The sequence below is a fragment of the Lycorma delicatula genome, chromosome 7 (assembly GCF_047948215.1).
Source record: "Lycorma delicatula isolate Av1 chromosome 7, ASM4794821v1, whole genome shotgun sequence".
Classification (NCBI taxonomy): Eukaryota; Metazoa; Arthropoda; class Insecta; order Hemiptera; family Fulgoridae; genus Lycorma; species Lycorma delicatula.
Window position 1 is genome coordinate 147254271 of NC_134461.1, and position 24592 is coordinate 147278862.

The 24592-nt window shown below is 29.6% G+C and overlaps 2 protein-coding genes across 2 annotated transcripts in view; both read left to right on the forward strand.

Moving 5' to 3' along the window:
- The window catches only part of Lsm10 (U7 small nuclear RNA associated Lsm10), a 35199-nt gene extending 12258 nt beyond the window's left edge, over nucleotides 1-22941 (forward strand). The window contains exon 3 of the mRNA XM_075370250.1: nucleotides 22631-22941. Within this exon, the coding sequence (XP_075226365.1) occupies nucleotides 22631-22798 (168 nt within the window). The 3' untranslated portion in view covers nucleotides 22799-22941. The remainder of the gene's footprint in view (nucleotides 1-22630) is intronic.
- On the forward strand, nucleotides 7436-9237 carry Nt5a (5' nucleotidase A). The gene has a single exon (XM_075370251.1). The coding sequence runs from the start codon at nucleotides 7757-7759 to the stop codon at nucleotides 9083-9085; it is 1329 nt and encodes a 442-aa protein (XP_075226366.1). The 5' UTR covers nucleotides 7436-7756; the 3' UTR covers nucleotides 9086-9237.
- Nucleotides 22942-24592: the final 1651 nt, after the last annotated feature.

The window sequence follows — 24592 nt, forward strand, 5'->3', positions numbered from 1 at the left end:
AAAAACATAGGCAATCTTTCTTACTTCCTCACAAAATTGTAGACACATTTTTCAAAAACACTAAACTAAAGAAAAAGACTATGTAGAAGTGATGTTTATTTTAAAAAAGTGTTTGCATATTTTGTTTGCTTCAAAACTTACACAAGAGCTAATACAATTTTGTGAAACATTTTAAATTAAAAGCAAGCATTTAATTGATGTACCCCTGTTAGTAAAACATGTTGCATTTATCTGATACATTTGTAAATTAGTTATATTCTTGTATCATTGTACAGTTATCTGCCCTGTGGGAGGTCCCTCACACCAAGTTCATCCCATTCTCATCTGTTCCCTACGAAACCTCTAATAATATTTATTTGATAGTACCCATTTCCTTTTAGATCATTATAATTTTTTATCTTTTTTGATTTATTTCTCTGCTTCTACTGATACTTCTTTCACTACTTAATCAATTCTCCTCTGATGACATGTTTTGATCAATTTATTAGCTTTATAGTTCTGATTGTGCTTCTATTCTCGTTCATTATCCCCATTATTTCTTTTTTCATTAAATGAATATACATTTAATCTTCAATTTCCATAATGATTACATTTCAAATGCCCACAATTTTTTTTTCACAGTGTTCATTATAACAGTTCCTTATCATGTTCATGTAGTTTTGCTTTAAGTGAATTTACCAGAATTCATAAAGATTGCCTACATTTTTTAAGGTTCCTGTTAGGATGATATCAGTATCTGGGGAAATTGTTCTTTGAGTTTGTACTTTTCTTTCCCTCCCTTTTTTTGTAAAATCTCTCTATTCAGAATAACTGGCTTTGTTTATAGCAAAAATCAATAGCTTGGTCTAGAATTTGTTACTATTTATTTTATTACAGTTACTGTTTTGATTGGCAGAACAGGCTGTAAGCAACCCATTAAAACTGTACAATATCTATAATATTATATAAATTTGAAAGAATACATATGAATTTTTTTAAGAACTAAATTCTAACAAGTGAATTACATCATTTTAAAGATTATTTTCAAGAGGATCTCCTAATTTCTTTTTATTAAAAATAATTTTGATTAAAGGAAATTCTTAAAGTTAATTTGATTCTTATGCAGACAGACTGCTTAAATTGCTTAACCTGCTTTACTTACTATTATACTGTTCTACTCTCACACTAAATGAGTCTGTATCACATGATATTCAGTGTACTATGTATAAGCGGATAGTATAGAGTATACTAAAGTTGACTATTGGTTGACTACAGGTCAGTGATGCAGGACTGGTCTGACATAGCCTTACAGTTATGTTATTTGTGATTTGTGTTTGTCTAACAGTATTTTTCACTACTATATATTTAAAAATATATATATTCATCTGAATTAACTGTTCAGCTTTTTAATCATTTTTAACTTCTAATCTAAGCAGGCATTACAACTTTTTTCTTTTTTGTCTTTATTCCTTACTGTACTTGACAGATTTATTTTTAATTTCCTTCTTGCAATTCTATTTTTTGTGTACATACAATTTTTGATAATTCTATCTCTAAATAAATTTAAACTAATAGAAATTTGATTTCTCATTATAATACTACTATGATTAAGATTTCTGCAATTGGTTGTTCATTTCTATCTTGAATTAATGATTTTGCAAATAATGGACCCAGTTAAATCTAATTAAATAATGTACTCATGAATACTCAGGTATTTTTTTACCTGGTATATGCAGAAGTAATTCATTACCCTTGATGATTCTACTTAAAATCAGTTTCTAAATGTTATTGAATCACAGTTTGCATTTTTCCTCAAATTGGTCTGCTATTTCAAAGACCTGAACTGTACTAATCAGTTTATGATACGGATGATTTACAAATAATTTATAATGAAACTGTAGGTGACTGACTGCATTTGCATTTTCTATCATTATGCAATAAAAATAGTTGAGGTATATGGCAGCATAAAACGATCTTAGTGCAAACCAATTTAGAATCATTAAAATTCTGTATCTCAATTTACAAATATTGTTTGTAACTCTTGATATGTCAGCCATATTTGTACTCGTGTACACAATATTATTAGTTACACTTTTAGTTTTGAACAGAGATCCATCCAGTTAAATCCCTCTTATTGATATTTACAGTGAATATCAAACTAGCAGTTTAGGGTTTCATTTGGTTCAAATTTTAGACTTTAACTTTCTTATGACATTTCCATCACCCCCAGCAAAAATTGCATTTACAACTGTAACAGAGTCACATGGCAAAAAAAAAAATTTGCGGATATTTTCTTATTTTTTTTTACTTTTTATCCAAGACTTTAAAACTTGCTTGGTTAGAGCCTTTATTAATGTATTTGCAGATATATTTAATGACAGTCAAAGTCAAATAAAGTGTAATTAAAGTTTTGGATAAAAGTGACAAAATCTTAACTTATGTAAACTTGGCAGAAGCTGTATGGAGAATACTTTTATTCGGTATTCATTAAAGATATCCTGCAGTTATATATTTGTCTGTCCATTTTAAAAATTGAGAAAGAGATGTTAAATAAAGGACTACTAATTTGAAATTTTGTCAAATTATACATGGAATGATAAGCAGTGGTCAGAAGGTAAAAAGGAGCTACTATGAATGGTTTTCTGAATATAAGAAAATAATGCTGCCATAGTGCACGTTTTTACAGTGCATTCTATTAACTCTGAATAGTTTTTTTACAAATGCTATTGCATAATGCTTGGGTACTACCATCTTTTAGTCATTTAAAAACAGTTAATGGTGTTATACGTAAAGTATTCTGCTGAATAGCTGTGATGTTCTGTGCTTGCTACAAATTTATCAGTTCTACAATGATAGCCTCAAAATGCCAACTGTTGTCCAGGTCTATTAACATATATTTTTGTTGTATTGATATTAAAGTGACATTTCTAACCCCAAAAAAGTATAAAATCGATCTATCATGTAATCAAAAATCAAAGTTCATTGATGTTTAATTTTTAACCTACTTCAAAAAAGGAGGAAGTTCTCAATTCCACTGTATTTTTTTTTTTTAATCGAAAGAGTACACTTTCACAGTGGTCCCAAATAAATTTTAACCAAATCTGATCATAATTTTAGGAAAAATAACAAAAAAGGATGATCAGTTCAATACCCCTAACCACTCATTGACTGCTCGCCCCAATACAATGTTGCTCTTTGTGGAAATATTCATGGCATTTCTTTCTCTATTTTTCTTCTTTAAACAATCACCATTCCTTTTTTTTATTTTTTTCTTGGCTACTTTCCCGTAAACTCCATATAAATATTAAAACTACATTTAATATTTATATAAAATGTTGAAAAAGTATATTATCCCTAATTCCAAAATAATAATATAAATATTTATATTATGCAGTATAATAAATTGTAATTTTGTAATATTAAATAAATAGTCATACAACAAGCTTCTAACAGCCGTCACCCAGTATGAAGCAAGTTAAATATTATAATTTTGCAATAAATAATATTATGCAGATATTATAAACGGTTTTTTTTTAACCGGGTACTCGCAAAGCTTGTCCAAATGTGTACTCGCAATAATAAAATCCATAAATTGGATACATTACACAACCTCATCATTTCCATCAGAACTTTCTCATCATGTGGTCTATTTAATAACTTATTTAGATCCAAATCAGACAAGGTGATTTCCTCTAAAGGTTTAACTGACTAAGAGCGACATAAATCTGCCCCTTGGCAAAATTTTTCTAGCCGAGGTGTATCACTGCCCGTCAAGAGTTGTACCCTGCAATTTGTGAACAGTACAGTCCAGCTTAATATTAGAGGTAGCATTATGTGCTCAACATCTCTGTATCCCTTTGTCACTTGGAATGTACAAACTGATGAAATGGCTACGCAACCATCAACATCTTTCATTCTAAGACCAATAGCCTCGTCATCAAATTTTATGACTACAGCTTCCGGTAATTCTCCTTCCTCATATATCAAGGTGGTGAGAACATTGCTCTTGCATTTCATTTGACAAATGCTTGTGCATTAAACTGACACGATGAGCATAACTCTTTAGACTTTCATTTTGTAAGAACCGACTGTTGTACGCTCTCATTAGTAATTGTCTACATTCTTGTTGTTGAGAAGTCTCTACAGAAATACTCATGGCATTTCTTTCTCTATTTTTCCTTAAATGATTGATCATCTTTCTTGGCAACCTTCCTTTAAATATCGCTGTCTCATTTGAGCAGTGTGTATATTAGACCCACCTATATTTTAATTATATAATATATAATTACAGCTAGCACTGACTTCAAAAATAGTTATTTGTTGTAAATACTTTTACTTTAGTTAATAAATAAAAATATAATTATTTATAATTTTTAGTACTATATTTTTTGAAGTCATTTTTTATTTATTTATTAAATTATTTTGTCTTATAACACAAGCTGTTTACAAAGAGAAATAACTTTCTTGTTTTGTAGGTTATTTAAAGATATTCTTCAATTTGATTTTCAGCAATTTATTTATTTGTGGTATGGTTGCTTATTGGTATGCCAAGTTTCAAATGAAATGAATTTAAAATATTTAGGTTATATTAAATTACCAGTGAATAATATTAGTCAAATAAATATAAATTTTTATTGTTCCTTGCAAATGTTAATCTAACCTTTCATCACTGCTTTAAATCAACTTAATTCTGCATTAGTTTAAATTGTTACTTATAATTTTTTACTTAGCAAATTTGACTGATATCCCTTACTAAGGGATATCAGAATTATATTGTGCTATTTAGCACAATATAATTGATGTTATGAAAAAATTTTACCAAAAGATTTTTCTAACAATTCAGTATGGGTGGAAAATTAATCGTTTCATCCCAGACATAATATGAATCTTTCAGTCATGAGATTAGAGAATGTTGGCAATGTCTTTAACTTGTCAGTCAAATTGTTTATGCTGAATATCTTAAATTCATGGTTAGATAGTTCCAGATTATTGTAATCAGCTATGTTAATTTCATTTAATCATTTGCTTTTAAGCTGTGAATAATAAAAAATTTGAACTTGAGCTAGGCTTGAATTATAACATATCATTAATTGGAATAATTGTTGTAAGAAGTCTGTTCTTAATCATTATCATGAAACTATAATTATTGGTGGTGCTTGAGTGACGATAGAAAATGAGTAATTATTTATGAAGTGAAAATAAAATTTTATTTGGTTACCAGGTTAACAGTGGGTGTTTGACCCACTGCAGTAACTCTAACATCAAAGAAATCCTTCTTGATCACCTTGCCTGATGTATTATTAAATATATAATCCTGGGAATCACATTATTTTCTGACTGGTGATTGACAAAATAATTATTTCACAGAGAATTTTCATAAAACTTTATTAGCCTATTTCTGATGAACTTGCACAAGCTGTTTACTCAAGGTGATCTTTTTTTAAATCTCAATGTAAATGTAATAATCGAATGACATTGTTAATATTATATAGCTGTTTATGTGAATCCCTATGGCTCCAAGAGCTAGAACCTAACAGTCAATGTTTTGGATTCATATTAAGAGACATGTCTTCTATCATAGGAATCCTGTAGGTTTTGATTTAATTAATGTACTCAGATAAGTTACAATGGTATTATATTAAGTTACAATATGCAGATTGTTACAGGAAGACAGGTAAAGGAAAACTATGTATTTTTTAATTAATTGTTTATAACATATAATTTTTTTAAATGTAAATGTATCAGTATAAAAGAACAGATAACTGCTGTAGCAATTCTGTTTTAATATTCCTTCCAAGAACTACTCAGAATTGATGTCAGAAAATTGTTTAATAAGAAGTGGTAAATTTTATAAATAAGAGCCTGTTGACATCATTGTCGTTTTGATGTAACAAGAAATAAAAAGAATCTAGTAATAAAATTTAGTAATTTTTGCTTTAGCAAAGCTTTTGTTGCTATGTATCATCATAATTTCACTACATTTTTACAGCAACATTCCTTTTTAATGGCATTAATCATTTTCATTTATTCTATTTTTGCTCAAAAGATAAAAATTGCCATTGAACTGAATACCAACTCGTATTAATTTTCCTACTTCAAAATCCTCCAGGAAGCTGAAAGTGGCCATTAGGTATTTTATAAATATTATTTCACTGGCAAATTTTGAATAATAAAACTTACAAGAGAAGGAAGATTAGAAGGAATTCAATCACTCACAGTAAAATCTCTATATTTCCAATTAATTGAGTGATGAACTCTAATAAAGAAAAGTGAATTGCTTCCAGATACAAAAATTAAAATGCCAGAAATTTTAGTAATCTGTAATAGTTCGGAATGTGGGAAATACATCACTCAGCATTTTTCCATTATTACTGTTAATCTTAGATTGGATTGTAATGGGTTGACTGTAACTTCAAGGGTTCCAGATAGTAATTTGATACAAAATATCTGATGTAGTTAATTTAAATTTTACAAATTGTGAATGAGTTCTTATCCTAATAACATCAATCATTGATGTTTTCTACCATAATAGCACAGGTCTATATCGTTGGACTAATCACCTTCACGGTTTATGAAGTAATTCAGTGAAATAAGAGAGCATTACAATCTGGGTAAAAAGGATAATTAGTACATGATTTATCTAACTGAGAAGTATCAGAGAGAGAAATTGGCATTAAATAAAAATGGTAAGTAAAGACAGATGTATGGAAAAATGGGCATAGGCCTAAGTACAGTGCTGGAAAGTTGAGAGGCTGGGTAAAGGAGAAGAATAATCACTACTGGTTACAAAGAGGTTCACCATACAACAGTAACTAGTAGAATCAAAATACTATTCATATGACTGTCAAATATCTCCTGAACCCTCTAGTGATTAGAAATTTTGTGAGGATATAATATGCATATTTCTGTTTATCTAAGGCACATATATTTCATTATATATATATATACACACACATACATAAAACTTACACATTTGCACACGACCACGAATATATTTTTTTTTAAATTGTCAGGACTTGCGTGTGAAATTTCTTATTTTAACGGTAAGAACTAATATTTACAAAAGATCACCCCAAAATAAATCATTTTTAAATAAAATAATAACATGTAATTATATTATGGCAACAGATTTAATTTCCCAATAAATTTTAGGGAAATATCAATTGAACCGAATTTTTACTTAACTAATGACCAATAACAGATATGACATAAGATTATAACCGCGTTTAAATTGTGCGTAAACAGTGAACTTTGGAATGTAATTGCTTAACGTATATATGCCTTGTAAATAGTAGTATTGTATGAAAATTGTTATTTTTCTGTGAAACTCGAGAGGTTTTGCTGTTTTAGATTATCATGTTTCCTAGCCTGTTCCCTGTTTGTTATGAAAGTTATCAGCTGGTACATTGCGAGTTCATGCGGTATATTTATTTTTATTTAGCTGCTCAAGTAGGTTATAGGGTTACTTAGTTGTTATTGATATGTATGTGTACGTTCACGTAAATTAAATATTTATTGATTGTTTTGTTTTAACCGAAGTAATTTACTAATTTCAATGAATTTCTCGTTAAAAAAAATTAATTTTCAATTCAAGAACTGTGCCATTTTTCAAGATATTACGTTACGTTATCATGTAAATTTAATTGTTATTCGCAAAGTTTTGGGATTTGGTTTAAGTGATAGTTTTAACGTACGTAATTTCAGTTTCTACAGAAATTCACATAACCTAAATTACAGCAAGGAAATTAATGGAGTGAATCGAGAGGAGCTGACTAGAATGTATTTCAAGCGATTTTACTCAAGAGATTCGTATTTCAGATTAAGTGATTATGATTGTGTGGGTTTTGATTTAGATAACACCATTTGCGAATACAATATAAGTTCTGCTGGAAGACTTGAGTATGACACATTGGCGAAGTTCTTGGTAAATGAAAGAGGTTATGATGAAAAGTATTTATTTAAACCATTACAATCTAATGATATTGATTTTATTCAAAGAGGTCTTATTGTAGATACTCATAGAGGCAATTTATTAAGATTAACCGGTGATGGATTTATTTTTAGAGCTAGTCATGGTTCTAAAATATTAAATGATGATGATATTAAAAAAATTTATGGAAGTGATAGAAAGTGGTTTGTGACGACAGAGTTTGCACGCAATCCAATTGTGACATGGAATGGGCCTTTATCAAGAAAAATGAGGACTTTTTCTGATTATTTTGATATGCCGGCTGCTTTAGCATTATCTCGGTGTATTGATAGTGTGCAGGATAAGTTGGGTGATGATGTTGATTTTTATAATATATGGAAAGATGTTTTGAAGGGTTTAGTTGATATGTATAATAGGTATAACTTTATGCAAAATGCAGGTGGATATTTTCCTTCTGTAAAGAAAAATCCAGATTTGTATTACAATAAATGTAGGCCTGCTGTTATAAATTGGTTAAAAGAATTAAAAAAGCACAAAGTTGTATTTTTAATCACTGGCTCTAATATTGATTTTGCTTCCCATACTGCATCTTATTGCATTGGTGATAATTGGCGTGATTATTTTGATTTTGTCGTCTGTTTTTCAAGGAAACCTGGTTTCTTTTTAGGTGGTAGACCATTTGTAAAACTCGATGGTTTTACTGAAATTGATTCAGTTACTAATGATGAGATACAACTCGGTGAAATTTATAGTCAGGGTAATTGGCAGGGATTATATCTCTTGTTATCAAAGGCTACTGGTAAAAGTAAACCTAAGTGTGTTTATATCGGTGATAATCATATTCAGGATGTATTCACACCATCAGAATACACTTGTTGTGATACCATAGCTGTTTGTGAGGAGCTTGGGGCAGAATTATTGCAACATCCATCTAAAAATATATTAAAATCAGATTTTTGGGGTTCATATTTTTACTCAGATGACAACATTCCTTCGCTATGGGGTAATATTATTATGAATCATTCAAAAATTTGTGTACCTAATTTGGATGTTCTTGCTTTGAAATCTTTGGATTACCAATATAGTACTTTTTCTCGTGGTACTTCTGGATACCACTCTTCTAGTTCATCTTTAGTTTTTAATTGCAAAACTGACAAGCATAAAGTTAGATTATAAAATTATGTTCATATTTATTAAGTAAATTAATCAGTTTTCAGGTAATGTTATTTATTAATCATTTATAGTTATAATATTTTTTATTAATTTTAAAATGCAATAGTAATATAATTTTGAATATTATTTATGTATATATAAAATTTGATACAATAATTGGCATTAGCTAGTGAAAGTTTTATTTTATAATTTTCCTAGATATTAAAACTTATTCTTGTTCTTCAGTCTAGATCTATTTAGAAGATTAATATCTTAAGTTTCTGTTATTTGGTTGTTCAAGTGACATTAATGAAGAAATATAGTTACCGATAACTTGTTTTTGGTTATATAATTAGTTTATTTAATATGAAATCAAAATGTTTTAAAAGATACAGCTTAAATTATTCTCATGATACTGTTTTAAAATTATGGTAATCTTTGACTTACATGAAGGTGCATAAGATCTATAAAAAAATTTGTACAGCATATAACAAATTTTTTTTTGTTTTAGTTTGTGTTGATTTTCAGCTGTATAACGTTCTTTAAACGTTGCTTCAAATTTAAACCTTGTTAAAAATGTATCACAAAAGATGTAAAGAAAGTATTAAAAAAATTTTGCATGCCTTAATATCGTGAAATTTTATTAAGTCTACTAGTTAATAAATTTTGATATATTTATTAACTTTATTTAAATTATTTTGAATTAACTTATTTTTTCTTTCTTTTTTTTAATTATATTTCGTTGTATATGTGAATTTGGTACATAGATATGATTGAATCCACTAAAGTGCAAATGTAGAACCATTCAAGATAAATATAACTTATGTTAGCAACAACTTGCCCAGCCAGTGTATTTTTAACTTATTGACTGACATCATGAGTTAAATACATGAAACATCTTTGCATTAGACCAGTTAGTGTATAGGGTTGAGTTAGAAATTCAAGTTTAAGGTTAAGCCTGTATCTTATCCATAAAGCCAAACTACATTTTTCATCTCCATGATATTTTTTGTATTTTTTTTATCTAAATTGTTTCGTATAGCGTATGAAAATACCAAGTCGGGATCAGAACTTGTTTTTGACCGAAAATCATTTGTAATGTTTGATGGTTTTTTAAAGACTGTAAAAGTTTAGAAAAAATATATAAAATATAATTGATAGAGTAGGATATTTACTTTTAACTATTCTTACCAACAAGATCTTACTATTGTCAATGGCAATATATATTATAACCAAGGTAACATCTTAATTAAGATTATTCTAACAACCAAAGTTGAGGACTATTAATACCATAGTACAGATCCTGTACAAATGATTATTGAATAGGGAGAGTTAAAATTACTGCTAGGGAGGATGCTATAAAAAAAAAATTATAAGTGAAATTATAAATCCAGATAAAAGAATTATAGATGAACACAAACATTATTTATCACTCGTGCGAGTATACCGGGTGATCACTTGAAAAGTTACCACATATCTTATTCAATAGCTATCAGTCCCATCATATTTTTATTTGCAGGCATGTACACCATTCTCAGGGGGAACCTTTTTAAAATTATTTTCAAAGGGATGAAACCCATCCTCTCTGCTACACCTACTACAACTCAAAAATCTTAAATAGCAATGATAACATTTAATTTCATTAATTGACAACTCAAAAAAAAAAAAATGAATTTTGGTGAAAATAAAATTAAAATCTGCCCATCCCTTTGCTCGGTAGGTGCGAAAAACCATTTGGGATAGTACCTTTTTAAATTTCAGTCCAACAAATAACTATAAAATTATGTGATATTTCTTCTTAAATCATTTGAAATAATCATAATCTGTGGATTAAAACTGAAAATTATTTTTTAAGTTTGCAAAAAACTTTCATCCTTAAATGTGTTATAAATTTTCAAGGGTTGAAAACTTATTTTTTTTTAAAATGAGACAGTATAGCTTGTGACACATCATTGGAGAGACCTTTAAATTAAAAGTAATTTGGTACAAATAAAATAAAAATTGGTTCACTGGTATTGATTAAAAGTATGTTTTTTTTTAGGTTATGTTGGGATACAGTGTTACTGTTAAAAATATGGATTTTACGTTTCTCCAACATTGAAAAAAGTACCATTAAACACAGCATTATAACATCAGTTAAACATATGAAAAACCAAATAAGGTACCTACTTCTTTGCTGGTAACATGTTGAAAAATGTATTACCAGATAAACTGATTGATTAAATAATAAGGTTAAGTGTAGCAGAGAGGGTTGGTTCCATCCCTTTGAAAATAATTTTAAAAAGGTTCCCCACTGAGAATGGTGTACATGCCTGCAAACAAAAATACGATGGGACTGATAGTTATTGAATAATAAATGTGGTAACTTTTTAAATGATCACCTGGTATAAGCTGCTCATGTAATATATATCAATCTCAAAGATTGCATCTGATTGTAAAAGTCTTAGTATAGTCTATGAGAAAGTAATTAGACAGTCTTAAACGTATAATAATGAAAAAACATTATTTCTGTACCAATAAAAAAGTTGGATAATATTATTGTTTTTTGAACATATTACACTGTCCAGTTGTAAAACGTAAAATACTATTTTGTGGAGTAATCTAATCTTAACATTACTTTAATGCTGCTTACAGTTTTATGTTATTTATACTTTGATATAAAATTGCTTTCTAATAGTCAAAATATATTCAAATATATTTGTCATTCACTTTCTCTTATATTCCGTATTAGAAAACAAAATATTCTTCAACTCTGATAAATCAGGTGGTGTGAAACTAACTTCATTAACAAGTTTCGGTGTCCTGCATTGTTTTTACTTTTTTTTGTTATTTTACTTTTATTATTTTTATTTAAAAAAATGTATGGTTTAATTTACAATAGAAAACTTTTAACGTTATATTTTTAAAATTGAATGTATGTAATTCAAGAGATTTCCTCATACTTCAGTTATTTAACTGTATTTTTAATGAAAAGAACAAGCAATAAGTAAAATACTACTTATATTTACTATAAAATTTGTTATCACTTATGCTATTATACATTGTATTAAAATAATGTTAATTATTATATAATTGTATAGTGTTCATTCTTTTATTTATTTTGTAATAAGATATGAAAAATATTATAATTGTGTATTATGTGTTAAGTATTTAATGTACACAGATTTTATTAAATGAATCACTTTATTGCCGGATAAAATAAATAAATATCTTAGGAATTTTATTATGGGCCAATCTTTTATTTTATTTGTAGAATAAGGAAAGAAAATCAATTATTCATTCTAAGACACCAGTTATTATTCAAATTTCATATTAGAGATAAGCATTATATTTTAGAATATATTTCAAAAAATTTTATTTAGTTTGGGAGAGAAATAAAAAAAAGGATATATTAAAAGCCAAAAAAGCATGTATTTTCGGAACAAGTATACAAAGTTACACCAGTTAGGTTAACTGGATATTTTTAATTGAATGCATCAATGTATTAATCAGATAATGATTAAGCTTGATCCGTAATATTTTTAATCAAATGAACCTCTTATCCATCTAACTCTTAAGAAGTCACAAATAAATGTGTGTGAGCGTGCGCACATGTTTAAGTAATAAAATTAATTAATAATTTAAAACATCTAGCATAACGTGTTAGATTAAGTGAAAATTACAATCTATATTGTCAGTTATCTTAAAGCCTTTTTCTTTCTTTTTTTTTTGTTACTTTTCTTATTGGTATTTTATTTTCAACGTTGGTAATTTTATCATTGTAATAGTATACTCATTTTCTTTTTTTATGTTCTAATTTTTTAATTTTGGCATATTTACATCCTACATCTTATCAAACATTTTTATATTGCAATCTTTGTCTCTTCTACAGACTATATATCCTTCTTCATATGCCTCTGTTGTCAACTTAACTAATCTTAATGCCACTAGGTAAGTGGGAAGAACTTCTGATAACTACTCAGTTTTATGGTTGGAGGAGAATTGGGTGATAGTTTAAGGAAATTTAAATTGACTTTCCATTTCATAGAAAATATTTTGTTGTTACAATTACAAGCAAGGTAAAGATTTGTGCAGTATAGGAAGTATTATTTGGGGTCATACTTAAATTTTTAAACTTAGATATTCTCATTATGTCATATAAAATTTTGCCATTTTTGTTGTAAGATTGGTCCAACAATATTTTATGAATTTTATCGTAGAATAAATTAATTGCTATTCTCTGATTAGATAAAAATTTAATTTTTACATTTACTACTACGCAGCTTTGTTGCAGAATTAAAATTATTTGTTATAACATTAGCATTTTGTAGTACTTATATTAATTCTTATTTTATATAGATATATAAATTTTACATTATTATACTTATATTGTTATGTTTAAGATTTATTTATTGCGCCACATAATATTTTTATTATTTATTTTATGATGTAAGCATGGATTTATTTTTAATTATCTGTAAGCGTGTAAATTTATAACTGTGTTTTTGTTTGTCATATTAGCTTTAAACTGTTAATTATTATACATTAAGAAATAGTGATTATTTAACTGATGCTGTAGTTCATTGTATATAAGTAATTTTTATGTGTACTTCTGTTCAAATTTAAAAAAAAATTGATAATCTGAAAAAAATGAGATAAGGTTAGATAAACAATCCATGACCCGAAAAACATATAATAGACTGTTAACTTACGAGTAATTTTTGAATATGATATCTTAGTGGAATTATGTTTTTGCGTTTTGTTAAACCAACTGTAGAATTGTGGATTTTGTTAAACATTTTTTCACTACTTAAGATAATGTCAAATATTTTGTTATCTGCATGTTATCAGAGTGGAACATGAACTTCTCCTGGGTCTTTATTAACATATTCTACTTGTGAAAATAATGGAAAAAATTCATATGTTCTAAATTTCATCATTTGCGAGTTAAAGCTAGTGAAAGATATCGCTCGGATTGCAGCTATCCCGGTGAAATGCGGTCACACTGAAATTTTATTAAGGGACATTAATTAAGGGACAAAATTAGTGATTTTTTAAGGTTTTTCACCTGAAAAATCGAATAAAATAGGTCCCAGAACTGTATCTGCTATAGTTTTTCAGAAATCTGGATGAAAACTAATAAATTGGAGTAAAAAACCCCTGCTTTTTAAGTTTGACATACAGTAAACTTTGCTACATAAAACTTTAAAAAGACTTATAGAAAATTTAATCTAAACAAAATGGTTATACACATATTAGTGTATAAAAAATGTTCAAAAATGATCCCATCATATTCAGCAAATTCCGTGGCATGCTTCTGTATTGCTTTTGTTGCTCTTTTCAGTTTTTCAGGTCTGTCCTTAAGTTACTCAGCTGCATCCATAATACAGACAATTAATTCCTCACGAGAATGTATTTTTGTTTTGTATTCAATATTTTTTTTTTATCCATCCCCAGACGCAAAAATCTATAGGTATTGGATAAGGCGATCTTGGTGGCCAGGAATGTGGACTTCCATGACCGATTCATTTCCCAGGGAGTTGATGATTTAAGTTAGTAGAAACGGCACAAGAGAAGTGGGGAGGCACGCCATCATGCTGGATGTATACTTTGCTCTTAACGCTAGAGAAACAACTTTAAGTAGCTACGGCAATTCTTCTTAAAGAAAGTGCAAGTAGACCTGGAGCATTTAAGCGGCCGGGTAATATGAACAGTGCAAACAGCTGATTGTGAAGAAAGCCGCACCCATACATTGACTCTAAATCGATGTTGAAAATTGCCTTCCACCTTGAATAAACTTATTTTGTTCAAGTGTCCTTCAAATCATCGAATGTGTAATTCCGATCCGCTTAGAAAGACATCATGTACTGACACCTGGACTGCACTGAACTGTGCATTGATAATTTCATCAGTAACAGAGTTGTGATGGACAGATCGTTTGTAGCTGGTACAAATACTAGGTAGTGAACCTGTTTTCCGAAGATTGCAAAAAGTAGTGCTAATTGTTTTGAGATCTGGAATCCTGGCATTTGGGGAAACATATTTCATATTCTATTGCAGCAGATGTAATATTACCATTACACACACCCAAAATGAATATTATATCAGCATATTCCTCTGCTGCAAATAAGTACAGCATTACTTCAGTGGTAAACCGATCACATTCAAACAAAAATTCACAGAAAACCTTCGCTAACAACAGCACAGTTCACAGTACTCGTTATATTTATTGCACCTTACAGAATGATTCAAATACAGTATTGCGCATTGTTGATCAGCTGTTGTTATTTTATTGCTGTCTTTTAAATAATTTATTGTATTTTTTCACATCACCAAAAAATAATTTGGTTTTCGATCGCATTGAATAAGTACTTCTCTGACAAATGTAGTTAGCTACTGTTTATAAATAAAATTCAAATTTTTCTAACGTTTGTTTTATTCAACTTTCTTACATGATTTTATTCAGAATTAAATTTTCTACAACTTTTGTTTAAAATTGTGATGTGTTTATTATCCATTTAACAAATTTATTTATTTTACATCAAACATAAAAAGCAAGGTTTTTTACCCCAATTTGTTGGTTTTCATCAGAGATTTCTCAAAAACTACCACAGACCTATTTTATTTGATTTTCCCAGTCAAAAACTGTAAATCACTAATTGTGTCCCTTAATTAAAATTTTTATAACAGGTCATTTTACTGGTAGCTGTGCGAAATCATTCACTACCCGCAACTCACAACAAAGCATTTTAGGATGCATGTTTATATTAGCTTTTTCCATTATATTCACGAGCAGAATAAGTTATGAAAATCCAAGGAGAACTTCGTGATTCATCTGTATATAAATGTGACAAAATTTAACTGATGACTTTTGATTAAAATTTTACTCTTATATTCTAATGACTAAGCTCCTTAATTTTGTTATATGTAGTATCTCATTATTGACTTTCAATAAGCATTTCGATGAAGAATGTAAGTTCTTCATAACTCTTTCTGGAACTTTCATCTTGTTTTAGTCTGGATGATAATTTCTTTGTTTATATACACAATCGTTTACCAAAACATAATCAAATAACTGCGATTAAATTTCATCGGCTCAAAAAAAAAGTGTGGCTGTTAAATAACAAGACTAATGCTGAAAAATATTTTATTTTAAATTTATACATATTTAGTTATTATCTCCATCAATATACACCCCTCCTCTATCCCTACAATGCTCCGTGTGAATTTTCCATTGTTTGAAACAGTACTGGAAGTCTTCTTCTGTGAGCTTCTTCTTATCAGTAAAGTACAAGAAAATGAAAATATAACTGTATTCAACTTTTGATTACTATTAGAGTAGCTACATCTAGGAAAATTATTTTTATAAAAATATCTGTCTGCTTTGTTTTCATCCAGAGGAATTTCATCACTTTTTATGCCCTTGAAGAGTCTGAGAGGCCCACCTTTACCTCCTTTACCCAGTAGGACATTGATCATTAGGCTTATTGTGGCAGCCCCCTAATAGATAAATTTTTCAGGCAGTTCACAAGCGGCTCCTCTACCATCATACCATTCCAAACATTACTGGCTCTACAGGTCTCAGCATCCTGTACATGTACCGTAGCAGGTTAAACGTATACTCATAGAACTGTAAAGCAGTAATGGTATGTACACGGCAGTGAATACTCATAATTAGTTTTCTTGCTTACTTCCTTTTTATCTATACACTACATAAACAGTAATAATTATTTCTTTCTTTATCCTGCCACTTTTAGAAATGTCACTCAGGTATTCAAATGTCAAAGGTATACATGTGTTCCTATATTACCATTACCCCCTTACCATCATATTACAAGATCATCCTTCTCTTTTCCTTCCTTCATTAATCTACTCTTTTTCACTTAAATAGCCTGGTTCACGTTATATGGCATCTCATTAACTAACACAGTTTCATCAATATATACTAAAGATTGAATAAACACCAGCTTAAAAGTGTAACATTCAACTTTAATTTTTTCCCTTTTTCATCACTTGATACAATTCATAAAAATTACAAAAAGACTTAGAATTTATCTCCCTCTTTTATATACTTATCCATTCTGAACATATTATTCATCCTTATCTCTTTCACAAACAACTTATACAATCTTTTATTACATTTTTGCTTGTATACAAATATAAAAAAAAACTGTTTAGGAACTGTAAAATGTAGTTGTTGAGTTCAAGAAGTGTCGTTTATCTGCTTTTTTTACTTTGCTGTCTCTGTTGAACACTAACTGTGTACATACGATCTTGACTGTTTTAACAGTGTAAATGGTGCCTGTCTTCTAATTTATTTTCCCCTTATTATTATTTTTTCTATTATCCTCAGTACAATTTACACACAATCAATATGTATAGCCCAACAATTTTTGCACTTTCTTTTTTCACAGGTTGAGTCCCAAACTTGTGTGTGTTTAGTGTAAAAATTTTGTTCCACCTTTTTAAAACATTTTTGATTTTTCTAGTTTAGCATCATTCTGTGCCATCAAATAAGCCTCCTTCCTAATCTTCCTTATTCTTTGACAGGAAGAATCTTCTCAATCTCCTCTTTTTCACTTTTGCTTATTAGGTCATTCCACCTCACTGGATTTAAGTTAACCCCTTCCCCCCATCTGTTTTTCTCTACTATATCTTTTTTGGTGCATGTAACTATGTGGGAATATAGAGAAAAGAAATAAATTAGTTTTATGAAATAGATAATTAAAAATTTATTCCGTGGTTTGAAATAATAGGAAATTTCTTGAGACTGCCAAATACAGACTTTTAGGGATTATTTTATGAATTTGAGCATCAGTTAAATTATTTATTTTACTGCACAAAGTATTTACCAAGAGAGCAAATTGTAAATACTTTTAAAATACAATTTATAAGCAATAACCTAATTATACAATCATTATACTGTGAATTGCACAAATTTACATTAATGATCGTGCTGATATATAATTCACAGTAATAATTTACTTGAATAAGAACGCTTTTATCACCCAGTACCTGGTAAAGTGAAGGCCTGTTATATATACATCCAGTTATAGAATATTCTGCTTAATGGAGTAACTTTCATTGCTAATGAGACCCTTTTGTTATAAAGGTTTTTATTGTATTATAATAGCTTTAAACGTAGAATTTTTTCATGTGTAAAATTAAAGATTGTAAAAATTATCCCTAGTACTTTGTGGTATTGTTAAAAAGAAATTATTAACTTTTTTAGATGAACTGTTTATGAGAAAATTTGTTAGAGCACGGTTAGAAAGTATTTTTGTATGTCCCCCTTGATATTTTAATGTTAGCCCTCTTATCTAAAAAATAATGTAGTATAGTTACTGTGTAAAGTTAGTTTTATAATGTATACCTACCTCATGAATTGTTTTATTAAAATATTATTGAAAATGTTGAAACCAAAGGTTGTATAAAATAAATGCAATATTTTTTTCATAATTGTTTATTTTTGTGCTGTACTAATTTTACAATGTGTAATTCATAATCTGTTTTTTATTAAATAATATATAACCTATATTTTATATATTTATACATATTTTTTATTTTTCTATTTTTCATAATGGTATGTACATTGTTTCTGTTTTTTTTTTTTTTATTGTCTTAATTTATAAATGGAAATTTATATTTTTGTTGCTAGTATAATATTCTTAAATTTATTCTTTAATTAAATGATATATATTTTTTATGTTGTGTTTTTACATTTATGTATGCTCATTCACTGTTAGAAATCTTTCTTGGTAGGTTTTTAAAATTACTGAAAATTAGATTTTCTAATCTCAAAAAAAGTTTCTATGTTAAGCTGTGTTCAAAAAGAAAGAAGGGTTTTCAATTTTACACATATGTACACATACTTGGGTTCATCTCAAGCACTGTTTATGTAACTCAAGAAATTTCAGACACAAAAATCCAGATTGTTGGAGAAACTTTGCATTAAAATTTTTAATTATTTTAAAAATAGCACAAAAAACTAGTGAGGGTTTTGAAACAATAATAGTTTTTTTTTTCACATTTTTAAAGTATCATGTTTAATTTTAAATCATAAATAATTTCTTACTGAAAACTGTAACATTAAAAAAAAATAGTTAAAAAACTATAAAAAGCCATTTTTAATCATTTTTGTAATTTCAATTGTTTCAGCAGTTAAAGTAGGATATGTTTTAATTTTTTTATCCATGATGGTACCATGTTTCGAAACAAACATATAATCTATAAGTCAACTGCAGTATAATTTACAGTAATGGCGAAAGGTATTACCAGGAGCAGCAAAATAACCTCCCACATTTTGCTTTGCCATTACATGGGCATCATTGTATTAAAAGGTTCTTAGTGTTCATTATAAGTAGTGTGTGCCTTGGTGTTTTAGTTGCCATTATGAATTTGAAGAGTGAGCATCATAAATTGGTTGTTAAAACATTTATAAAGTAAAACGATTCTATTATCACAACACAAATAACTTTATGTACATGCTTCACACTTGGTCAAAATCCTCCAATTCCTGACATAGAACAATATTTTTGTGGGTTAATTTCAGAGGCACTGGTTAAGCCATAAAAAGAAAACCATCTGGTAGGGCCAATCTCTTGATTGTCAAATTTGTGAGAAAATGTCAAAGTTGTGAGAGAATTAGTTTTGCAGTCTCCCAGACATTCAGCCTGTAAACATGCTTCTGCTTTGTATTTGTCAGATTGTTCTGTAGTATTTTATATGTGACCTGAAGTTTCTAACATACAAAATGATGATCGTACAAGAACTTAGCAAATGCATCTGGAAAAACCCACACATATGAAGGTATTCTTCAATTTTTTTCAGAAAATGCCATTTGATAAGTGACAAAGCTAATTTTAATTTGTCTAGCTACATTAATGAGCAGAATTTTTGATTTTGCACAAAAGAAATTCTCATCACCTTCATGAAAGGTCCCTCCACATTCAACATGTTACTGTTTGGTGTGCTGTTATAGGACATAGATGTAGCGTTTGTAATAACTGCCAATCGATGTTGTTTTATGCTCCCAATCTTTCTGGGACCATCTGAGAACTTGAAAATCCAAATGCATGTATGTTTCAACAGGATGGTGCTAGCTCATACTACGAGAAAATCAATGGATGTTTTAAAAAAAATGATACTGAAAAAGTGATACAAAAATGATACCAGGGTACTTAATCCTGTTATGTGGAGATACTGGATGGATTCCACGAACACCATATCTCGCTCCACATTACTTTTTCCTTTGGAACTACCTTAAAGCTGATGTCTTCAAATACCAACCAAGAACTATATATATTTTTTTTTCAACAGAAGTAGGAAAATTTGCATAAACCAAATGCCCAGCAGGCTGTACATACTGGGTGTGTGGGGTTCACCGCCTATTGCGGTGGTACCCACTAAAAAACCACTCCCTCATGATGTAGTGTTGGAATTGGCATTAAAACAGTACCTCAGCACCATGTGCATTCACTGGCACACCTCACATTCAAATAAAAAAAAAAACATCTCATTTACAACTACCTACCCTAAACACCTCTTATATACATCTCTTATAAAATACGCAGACCTCTCTTGTACAAGACATTTATTTACCTTATGTACAGTGCCCTCTTTGTTTATTATTTTTTTTGTCAGCGCCTCTACATGAGCCTGCTCAGCGATACCGGCCTCAGACAGCAAAGGACGCATCCCATAGGGGCCACTGATTATGATGATGCCGAGGTGCTCTTGAAAACTAGTGTCCGACACTGTCCTCACCCGACATCCCTGCTATCCTCCTCTTTGTTTTCTAACTCCTTCTGTTGAAGCACATTTCTAAACCAAGTAATGGAAGTGCTCCATCCCCCACCGGACGAGAGCATCAGCCGCATAACTCTCTGGCAAATCCAAGCCGCCTCAAGGCCTTTCCTCTTGCCACCTGGGGGCACTCAAAAAAGGTGTGCCACCCCGTTTCGATATTACCGCACTATCAACAGCACTCGGTCTGCTTCCTGCCAATCCTGTGAAGGTAGACCCCGAACGACCTGTGATCCTTCAGCTACTGGGCTGCCCGGAAGTCCACCAACCCAAACGCTCAATTTCTGTTTCATTTATCCGACCGTGTCAACAATAAGGTATGGTCTGTGAATAATCCTCATGAAATCTTGGAACGACCATTAAATAACAAAAAGGCTGTTTAATTTAATTTTATTAACTCCAGTTTATTCAATTTTCTTGTAACACTAAACTTAAAACATTATTGTAATGAAATCATTTATTCCACCTTCGGCCAACTAAATTAGAAAGAAATTGCTGGAACATATTTTCCAAGTACGTTGTACACCGTCAGCGTTACACTAAATTTGCTATGTAAAGTTTTTGGAGATAGCCTTATTAAAAAGCACACTTGGCCACCAAGTTGCTTTTATCTATGGATTTTTATTTTTGGGGAGCAATAAAGGTATCTGGTACACTTAATAAACTGAAAAATAACACAATTGAATTTGTAAATGAAATTTTGTTTGGTGCTTCAGGATGAATTTTCAAACATGTTAAGGCATTCCTGAAGGAAATGGTTTACATGTTGAGCATCTCTTTAAAGATTAAAACAAAGTATCATTTTGAACACTGTTTTATTACAATTCTTTTAGAAAGGTTAAGGATTTTTTATTAGGAATGTTAAGTGAGATTACAGTAATGTTATGCATAATTACTGCAATTTTTCTGGGTTATAATCACAATAAATAATTACATTGTGATTGATTTAGTAACATGTTCTTATTGTCTTTTTGCTTTAAATGTTAGCGGTTTACTATGTTGTGTTTTAATACTGCAATTTTTACTACCTTATGTATGTTTTACAGATTAAATGAAATTTTAAATTGAATTAAAATTAAATAAATTAGATTGTGCATTAGATTATTATCAATAATGATAAAACCCCTTTCTGGGATATTTTATTCGCTGCATGTATTTGACTTTTTTGGTAGAGAGGATTTTGACACATGATATTTTTCAGTTTTATGTTAAAAAAAATCGCATCGACTATTTTTGTTTATAAATTTTATTAAATTAACTATTAAACGAGTGTGTTTTTCAACATTCTTTGCTATTATTCAGATATTATTTGCGAGACCAGTTTTGTTTTATGGGAAAAAAAAGAATAATTAAATGTTTTTATTGGCTGAGGTTAAATTTATAAGCGATTAATTTTTTTTCTGACGACTAACTTATATATAATTTTATTATTATTAATCTCTTAATTGTAAACTAGGTAAACTTGTTTTGAGAAAGTTTGTTTAAGAAATGATAGTATATTTTATAAGTGAATGTGAAGATTTGAACGTAACCGGTCATTTCAATAGTTAAACAATCATCATCGATTGATTCTTCACAGAGTATAATTAAATGAATAAACATTAATTAAAAAAATAAACCGTATTTACAAAACACTATAAAATTACTGTTGTAATACAAACGACTGTCGTCACATTTAACCCCTGTAAAAAGTGTGAATTTAGTTTAAAAGCATCTAAACATTTAGACCTGTAATTAATACTCTGAAATAATTAATCGATTTACCGAATGAATTTTTTTTTCAAGTTCAAAGTACGAGCGGCCATACAAAATCAACTGAAAATGCTGACTAGGAAAAGAAAGTTTGAAAATAAATTGACATTCAAGAAGAAACGTGCTGAAAATCAACAAAAGGAAACTCTAGCGATGATTGAAAAATTGAAAAAAGAACGATTAGAAAAAGAAAAACAATAGGAAACTTGAAGTATTATTTTTTTCGAAGGTGGTAATGTATAATTACACACAAATTACAATTGCATGTATAATTAATTGTTTATTATGTATAATATTAATTTTAAAATAAAATATATTTTTTATATATAGTTCTATTTCTAAAATGTTGTTTTTTATGAATATCTTCCCCTATAATATTTTCGAAATTTTAACATAACACTCAAATGTATTACTCTTCGGACAGCCTCATAAAAAACATTTTTTTCTAACATTTCCATTTATTACTTCTATAAAATATGTGTGTGTATATGTATATATATATATATATATATCATACATATACTGTGAATATATATATATATATATATATATATATATATATATATACACAGTATGTCTGAAAACATCACGTTTTGACACTCCAGTCTCGAGTTATATTCGATCGCGTACGTGTGCTCATGAGACCTTGTGTGTGCTAGGAACATGGAACAGAGAAGCGCGATAAAATTTTATGTTTGACTTTAAAAATTTTTAGTTGAAACTTATTCTGTGATACAGCAAGCATTCGGTGATGAAGCCGCATCTCTTACTACAACATACACCTGGTGGGAGCGGTTTAAAGACGTTAGAGAGTCGAACGAAGCGGGACGCCGCTGACGAAAACGTTGTGAAAGTGCACGCGCAACTGGTTAAACTGTCCCAACTGGTCACACTGTGACTTCTAAATTCTGTTTGGAAGTAATGAAACGTCGAATCCGGCCCGAGTACCGCGATCCGGGCAGTTGGACTCTTGCACGACAATGCCTTTGTACACATGACAATAGTTTTAACACGTTGTTACGCTGCAAATCAAATCACCGTCTTATCCCACCCGACTTGGTTCAACAGACTATTTTTTGTTGCCGAAACTAATGTTGAAGCTGAACAGCCGCTTTTTCGACGACATTCCGGTCATCCAAAGGGCTTGCACCGAGCAGTTGAAGGCGATCCCCTAATGTGATTTATTCAGACCGTTTGATGGACTCTACCGGCGCTGCAACTAGTGTATAACTAGAGAAGGTTAGTCTATTTAGAGGCTAGATGTGACCCACCGGGTTGATCTAGTGGTGAACGCGTCTTCCCTAATCAGCTGATTTGTAAGTCGAGAGTTCCAGCGTTCAAGTCCTAGTAAAAATCCACTTATTTTTACAAGGATTTGAATACTAGATCGTGGATATCTGTGTTCTTTGGTGATTGGGTTTTAATTAACCACACATCTCAGGAATGGTCGAACCGAGAATATACAGGACTATTCTTCATTTACACTCATACATATCCTTAATTTATAGACTATATAGAAATGTGTGTCTATATTTATAGACACACATTTCAGGAATGGTTGACATGAGACTGAACAAAATTACACTTAATTTGCATTATTTTTAATGCAAGTATTTGAATGACTATTTATATATCTTTGCATTAAGGAGCCAAATCATTCAATTACATCCATTTAGTTGCTTCATATGGCAGTCATAAACTGTGAGAATAAAGCAAGGTAAGTTATAAGTGTCGCATGTTATAAGTTTACAGAATACGGTTTAGTAACAGCACTGCACAGCCAACAGACTGCCCCCACTCCCTCTTGAACAGTTAGCAGAGGGGTCGATCCGATAGAAACGATAAGAAACTTAATTCATGAAATTATGTCATAAAAACAGGACAAAAATAAAAAGACCAAAATAGGCATAGTTTACAAATGTACTTGCATGCAAAGAAAAACGAATTAAAGTTATTGTAATAAGTTATGCAGCCACGGAAGTGCTGCAGACCAAT